This window comes from Helianthus annuus, chromosome 1 (genome assembly GCF_002127325.2).
Source record: "Helianthus annuus cultivar XRQ/B chromosome 1, HanXRQr2.0-SUNRISE, whole genome shotgun sequence".
In the NCBI taxonomy this organism is placed as follows: Eukaryota; Viridiplantae; Streptophyta; class Magnoliopsida; order Asterales; family Asteraceae; genus Helianthus; species Helianthus annuus.
This window is the reverse complement of record NC_035433.2, coordinates 130,441,887-130,449,238: the sequence shown is the minus strand read 5'-3', so window position 1 is coordinate 130,449,238 and position 7,352 is coordinate 130,441,887. Positions and strand designations below refer to the sequence as shown.

At 40.6% G+C, this 7,352-nt stretch overlaps 2 protein-coding genes across 2 annotated transcripts; one reads left to right on the top strand and one right to left on the bottom strand.

Moving 5' to 3' along the window:
- The first annotated feature begins 229 nt into the window (after nucleotides 1-229).
- On the top strand, nucleotides 230-5,645 carry LOC110877900 (protein unc-13 homolog). Its single transcript, XM_022126132.2, has 6 exons — nucleotides 230-906; nucleotides 1,017-1,542; nucleotides 1,608-1,942; nucleotides 2,528-2,980; nucleotides 3,646-3,832; nucleotides 3,907-5,645. Exons 1-6 carry the CDS (start codon nucleotides 298-300, stop codon nucleotides 4,872-4,874), a joined length of 3,078 nt encoding a protein of 1,025 aa, XP_021981824.1. The 5' UTR covers nucleotides 230-297; the 3' UTR covers nucleotides 4,875-5,645.
- Nucleotides 5,646-5,707: 62 nt separating this feature from the next.
- On the bottom strand, nucleotides 5,708-6,901 carry LOC110877909. The gene is made up of 2 exons (XM_022126140.2): nucleotides 6,209-6,901; nucleotides 5,708-5,970 (listed from the first exon to the last, which is right to left on the bottom strand). The coding sequence occupies exons 1-2, from the start codon at nucleotides 6,424-6,426 to the stop codon at nucleotides 5,913-5,915; spliced, it is 276 nt and encodes a 91-aa protein (XP_021981832.1). The 5' UTR covers nucleotides 6,427-6,901; the 3' UTR covers nucleotides 5,708-5,912.
- Between the last annotated feature and the right edge of the window lie 451 nt (nucleotides 6,902-7,352).

The following is a 7,352-nucleotide window of genomic DNA, read 5'->3' as shown; positions in this document are numbered from 1 at the left end:
AAAATTACTACTTAAAAAAAGTATAAATTGTAATTTTGATTTAACACATAAAAAGGGATACGAAGATCTAGCTTTACAACATGTGTATCTATCGTGTTTGTCGCACAAAAAAGTGCCAAACAATGGATGTTGTTGCGTTTTTCTCTCAAAGTGTCTCTTTTTCGGTTTTTGTTATATGTGAAAAGTATGTTGGACATACTCTTCTTTTCTTTGTCTCTTCCGTCGAAATTCATTTCGGCCTTTCGACGGAATCAGACAACCCCGCCCTCTTCACCCGGTCCCACCCTAGCACCCACCATGGTGCTATTAAACCGCCGTGAATACTTCCAAGATCCCACCAACCACATATGCGTCCCCTCTCCTCCAGCCCCTCGGCCCGTTTCTCTTGGCCCTCGGCCAGTTTCTCTTGGTGCCGCCAATGATCTCTCATTCCCTTTCGGCAACATTGATGGTCTTCATCCGGATGACCTTCGCACAACCGCTTATGAAATATTCTTTACGTCTTGCCGGTCCTCCCAAGGTTTTGGAGGTCGTACCGGCATTACAGTTTACCCGTTTGAAAGTCGGGATCATAGGTCTAGCTCCCCCGGGTCACCTGGATCACCACGTTCACCCCGTTCCCCTTGTAATGGGGTGACAAGCCGAATAAAGAAGACGCTCGGGTTAAAGATGTTTAATCGGACCCCTACTACGCGAAGGAGCTACTCTTGCGGGTCGACCCCATTTTCTCCTAGTGGATACAATAATAGTCCTAGGAGCCCGAGAGGATCGTTCTCGACTTTACCATCTCGTAGCACTATAAGACGTCCATTGACATCCGCCGAGCTCATGCGACAACAAATGAAGGTGTCCGAGGATAGCGACAACCGTATACGAAAGACACTCATGAGAACCCTCGTTGGCCAAGTAACTTTTTTTAACAGCTAACACACACCCCTCTAATCCTAATCCTAAATCTATACATTCATTATAATCAAAAAAACTAAGATGTTTCTTTTTGTATAAAAAATAAACAGATGGGTCGTCGCGCGAATACGATAATCTTGCCATTAGAGCTCCTCCGCCACCTTAAGGCGGCAGAATTCGACGATGTAGACGAGTATCGAGCGTGGCAGAAACGCCAACTCAAGACCCTCGAAGCCGGACTCCTAAACCACCCTTCCATTCCCTTAGAGAAAGCCAACACTTTCGCAAAGTGCCTTCGGGACATCATTAATAGAAGCGATGTCAAGCCAATCGACACGACCAAGAACTCGGAAACCATGAAAACAATATGCAACTGTGTGGTTTCTTTATCGTGGAGAAGCCCGAATGGAGCCCCGACCGATGTTTGCCATTGGGCCGATGGCTACCCGCTCAACATAAACCTCTATCTCCTGCTCCTACGGTCCATTTTCGACTTAAAAGAAGAAACTTGTGTTCTCGATGAGGTTGACGAGCTTTTAGAGCTGATGAAGAAAACATGGCCTACGTTAGGTATCACAAGACCGATACACAACTTGTGTTTCACATGGGTACTTTTCCAACAATATGTTATGACCGGTAAGTAACCGAAAACCGAAACTACTCACATTTGGGGTTATGATCTCATTGGAAAATTATGACAGGACAAGCGGAGAACGATTTGCTTCGTGCCTCGCTGACAATGCTAACCGAGGTCGCGAATGATGCCAAGAAATTCGACCGAGATCCGATATATGTAAACATGTTGTCCGCAATGTTGAGTTCCATGATCAAATGGTCGGATAACCGCTTGCTTGATTACCATGAGAGTTTTAATAGATGGACAGTTGACCTGATGGAGAACATTCTCCCTCTAGCTTTCTCTGCCGCCAAGATCTTGGAAGAATCTGGCATCGACAAGTACGAGGATGTTTCCGATCCCTCCGGGAACAAGGTTGATCGTTATATTCGATCCTCTTTAAGGAATGCCTTTGCAAAGGTAACCAAATTTGACATGTCATATAGGTGTTAAATTTTTAACACGAAATTTGCATGTTTGGGTTTAGTCTAAACAGGCTCAGGTCAGATTCAGGCCAAACCTACATAAATGTTTAACTAAGCCGACCCAGTTCGGGTCGGCTTGACGGGTTTTAGATTGACCCGTTTATCCAACCTTCTTAATTGCCCCTCTATGAAGTTTTAACACGACATAAACCTAATACGAAATTCGCTAGTTTGGGTTTAGTCTAAAAGGGTTTGGGTCAGTTTCAAGCCTATACCGCGAGCACATTTACCTAAAGGATTCGTGTTTGTGGGTTGACCATTTTAACCTATTTATTTTTTTATTATATTAAACTATTTAGGTACTTCTTATGCCATAATTTTTAGGTTAATTGTCATAATTTAAACATAACCGCATAAAAAACGAGAAAATATGTAAATTTGTATTGATATTCAAAAAAATGAAAAGTTATGCCTGGGTTCGTGTCAGGTTCAACCCAGCAACCCACTAACACGACCCGTTTAGCAACACCACCTCTATACTGCGGTGTCAATTACTAATGTGATACAATGTGTGAAACAGATGGTTGATAACATTAGCACGATACATGGATCGATGAAGTTGCGAGAAGAGAGCGGAAAACTAATCCAACTGGCTAAAGGAACCGAGGAATTAGCGCTTCGAGAGAAGGGAATGTTTAGCCCGGTGTTAAAAAAGTGGCACCTGTTCTCAGCCGGAGTTGCAGCCGTGACACTGCACACATGCTATGGAAGCTTGTTGAGACAATTTTTAGCAGCTAACTCCATGATTTCAAACGAGACCGTTGTACTTCTTCAAAGGGCAGATAAGCTCGAAAAGTTTTTGATTAATATAGTGGTTGAAGACTCGATAGAATGTGAAGACGGAGGTAGAACCGTCGTGAGAGAGATGGTTCCTTACGACGTTGATTCGGTCGTGTTGAGATATTTGAGACAATGGATTCAAGATTGCTTGAAAAGAGTCAAAGATGTTGTTGAGACAGCCAAAGAAACAGAGGTATGTAACTACAGAATAAATAAACGCGTAAATTGTCCGCTAACTGTTAGATTAGCTGCTGCATATCGTGTCAACCTTACCTATTAAGACACGAACCCGAAACAGGTAAACACGAACACGAACGAAATCTTATCGTGTCAGAATTTGCAAACACGAGCACGAATCTGGTAATAAACGGGTTACACGAAATGACCTGTTAAGACACAAAAAAATTACCAACGTATCATACGACATGTTAAGACACGAACACCACCTGTTATTAAATATATAAACTTTACTTCCAGACATTTTTTTTTAAATTTAAAATTAGGACCCCACAGTTTTTTTTTTATTTAAAATTATAAACGTGTCATTAACGGGTCTTAACAGGTTGTCAAATATTTAACCTGTTAAGACACGAAATTAAACAGGTCTTAACGTGTCGACCTGTTATAGACCGTGTAGGTTCGTGTCGTGTTATCGTGTTACCATGTTCGTGTAGAAATTGCCAGACTAAGCTGCATATCGAAATTGGACAAAGTTAGCCCTTGCCCATTTTGACGGGTATCGAGAATGACCCATTTGACGCCATTTGACTAATTACCCGACCCGTTGTCTTGCATACTCTAGAAGTAACGAAATATGTTACCATGGACGGTTTTGATCGTTTCTTTCTTTGTGTATAGACATGGAACCCAAAGTCGAAAAGTGTGCCGTATGCACAATCAACTATGGAGCTAATGAAACAAACCAAAGAAGCTGTCGAATCTTTCTTCGACATCCCCATTGGAGTTTCAGAAGATCTGGTCCGTGAATTCGCAGACGCGATTGAACGTATTCTACAAGATTATATAGCATTTGTTGCATCATGCGGTAAGAACACGAATCTATCATCGTAAGGACCAATTCAATCAAACGTTTTATTCACATTCTTTTTCACGATTCAGGTTCGAAAGAGAGCTATATTCCTACACTCCCACCTCTAACCCGATGCGGTCAGGGCTCAAAGTTCACCAAACTATGGCGAATAGCTGCACCGTGCGGTTTGAACCTAAACGAAACTGGGTACGAGGAAAGCAACTACTCGAGACCGTCAACTAGCCGTGGAACGCAACGCCTCTACATCCGACTCAACTCACTGCAATATATCCTTTCCCAACTCAATTTAATCGACAAAAACCTCGCGTTCTCCCCTAAAATTGTAGCATCATCTCCACGATATCGATTCGGTGGCAACCGCAAATCGGTGGGGGGATCACACTTCGATCAAACCCGATCGACGATTCAATGGGCCACCAAACACGTGTCCGAAATCGCAGCTTACAAGCTGATATACCTCGACTCGAACTCGGTCTTCTATGGAAGTTTATACACGGGAGACGTCGAAACTTCACGCATTACGCCTGCTTTGAAGATCATGAAGCATAATTTGACTCTGTTAACCGCGATCGTGACAGAACGAGCTCAGCCGTTAGCAATGAAAGAGTTGATGAAGGCTACATTCGATGTATACCTCAGAATTCTACTAGCAGGAGGAACCTCGAGGGATTTTACAAGATACGATCATAGATTAATCGAAGAGGACTTGATGAATTTGAAGAAGCTGTTTTCGACGTGCGGAGAAGGGTTTATCGTGGAGGATGTGGTAGACCGCGAGGCGGAGGCGTTGGAAGGAGTGGTGGCGTTGATGGGGAAGCCAACGGAGCAACTGGTGGATGAGTTTCGCGCCTTGGTTTGTGACGGGAACGGCGTCGGATTGATGGGGGGCTTAAGACGAAAGCTTCCGATGCCGCCAACGACTGGAAAATGGAGCAGCACGGATCCCAACACGATCTTGAGGGTCTTGTGCCATAGAAACGAAGGTGCGGCAAATTTGTTCCTGAAGAAAAATTTTCAACTACCAAAAAGGAAGTAAATGGCTAAAATTGAGGTGGGATTTCATTAGAGGGCTTTTATAATGATCTATGATGCTTGTGGTGTGAAGGGGGTTATTCATTTGTTCTTGAGCTAATATTCAATCAAAAAAGTTCTTGCTAATAAACGATTTTAGCAAGAAGCGGTGCGGTTCTGGTGATCACAGTTTGGCTCGGTCGGTTTCGACGAAAATTCTGAGACAAACTGCCGGGACTATAGTTTCAAAAAAAGGTAGACCAGACTTGTTGGGTTGGTTGGGTCGGCTGGACCGGCCAAGCCAGCCAAAATGTACAGTTTGATAGTTTGAGCCGCTGTAAAAAGAAGTTAGATAGGTCATTTGTACAAAAAAAAAATTATAAAAAAATGGTTCTTATATATTATATGCGTGCATAACTTCATATTCCGAAAACGAAAAAAAATAGTAATAAATAATAAAGGTAAATGGCAGGTTCAGTTTGCATGGCCGGTTCCAAGTTCTGATCCGTGAACCGATTTGTTAAAATCAGTTTTTTTTTTTTCAAAACCGCGAATCAAAATGCATAATTCTCAAACCAGCCAAACCGACCAGCCAAACCGGCTGATTTGCTTTGGTTTAGACAATTATGGTGGTTTCGACGATTTATGTAGACCCCGGGTTCTCTTTTTGGTTTTGACTACCGGACCAAACTAAACCAAGAACCGATTTCTCAAAACCAAAACTGCGAACCAAGACAAGAACCGGTTTAAATCTCCTACGTCTTCAACAATCTTTTAAAATCCCGAAACATATGGAGATCCACTAGACCACTAATAACAAGCTTAAGAAAATTAAAACTAGAAGCCATAACCACAAAATGATCAAAACCAAGCAATGTCAATGGCATATTCAAATTCCAAGTCAAAAGGACAATGTTTTTTCTCCATATCATATATATAGTAATATAGTATAGCAACAATAATGTTTCATGACACGATCAAGAACTCTTTGATTTGACACGATATTAAGAAGATTAGCCTAATGGTATTACCAGCCAATAGCCGGATGCGTGCGGTGTAAGATCTACATTATGTTACATATGCAAGAATCCTCATCTTCGTCTTCAGAATCGCTTACATCACTGCACCCCAAACAAAAAAAAATAATCAAATAACACATGATTAGCATCAAGAACATAAAGTCAATGTTTTTATCCAAGATTTTCAATCAAAACATAACATCAATCTTAACAAATCCAAGATTTAACAAACCCAACAAAACAAGATCAAAGTAAACACATTCGGATTAGAACGAAGAACATAACGAAAACAGCAACGCTTCCAAATTAATGCAGAAATTGAACAAAAATGAAATTTTACCTTGGTTGATATTCCAAAACTTCAGCAAGTTTATATCCATTCCTATCATTCCACTGCACTTTTCGGTGCTTATTCCCCGATTTCTTCTTCTTCGATAACCCGCCTTTGTTAGGCAACAGCAGTTTCTTTGACTCATCATCTTCATCTTCCACTTTCTCCCCTCCCTTTTCTTGATTCCCATTATCTATAAGCTTTGATTCCACCCCAGATTCATCCATTTACACATAAACAACACCAAATTCAACTCCAAAAGCTCAAAATCATCACAAATATCTTCAAACCCACTTGCCCAAAACAAGATTTGAAGAGTACAACTTGATTATGTTAGACGACTGATGATCACCCAAAAAGTCAACGCCAATTTATCAAGAAACCCGTGACTATCCGAAGCAAATTGTGCACAGGACTTCAAGATCAAGAAAGTCTAACAAATGTCAACCAAAGCAACAATTTTTTTAGCAATCTTATGCAAACCCCAGAAGGGATTCACCAAGATTTCAGAAAAGAATTGTGGGTTTACAAACAAATTTAACAAAAAACAAAGCTGAATCAAGAATTGGATTTTCTTGAAAATTAGGGTTTGAGAAAATAATATTCAGAAACCCTAGAAATTAGAGCGTATGGATTTGGGGGAAAAGAGAGTAGGTTTAGTTGAAGTTTGATCTCCATTAAAGTCCATTACAGTGTATGTATATTAAATATGGAATTATGATTGTTTATTATAATAAAATTATAAAAATAAATAAATAAATAATATGGCAGTAAAGCAAGCAAGAGGGATAGAGCAATGGGTCCACATGATGAGTAATCAATGGCTGATAATGATATTGGTGAGAATAAGAAGCGTCCAGGTCGTTAATCTCGTTATCATTGTTTGTCCCGCCAGTGTGTTTTGTTCGGTTTGTGGGACCTTGTTCTGTTCCATTTGCTAAACGATAATAGGAGGAACCAGATACGATTTGGTCTGTGATAAAAAGTATGTTAAAACTCTTTGTTTGAACTCAATGGAGTTTTTTTAATGTCAATTTGGTTGATTGATTGTTTGATAAATCCAAATATGAGATCTTTAGTTTATGTAAAAGGTGATCAAAATAAATTAATAAGGTTATGATTGTAAGAATTGTTAATTGGGTTTAGGTTAGGT

Bases quoted from the DNA above. Each gene is read 5' to 3' on its own strand.
- LOC110877900 (XM_022126132.2), top strand. From the start codon at position 298: ATGGTGCTATTAAACCGCCGTGAATACTTCCAAGATCCCACCAACCAC. The intron at 907-1,016 runs GTAACTTTTTTT...AAAAATAAACAG, and splicing joins TGAGAACCCTCGTTGGCCAA to ATGGGTCGTCGCGCGAATAC. The intron at 1,943-2,527 runs GTAACCAAATTT...TGTGTGAAACAG, and splicing joins TAAGGAATGCCTTTGCAAAG to ATGGTTGATAACATTAGCAC.
- LOC110877909 (XM_022126140.2), bottom strand. From the start codon at position 6,426: ATGGATGAATCTGGGGTGGAATCAAAGCTTATAGATAATGGGAATCAA. The intron at 5,971-6,208 runs GTAAAATTTCAT...TTTGGGGTGCAG, and splicing joins GTTTTGGAATATCAACCAAG to TGATGTAAGCGATTCTGAAG.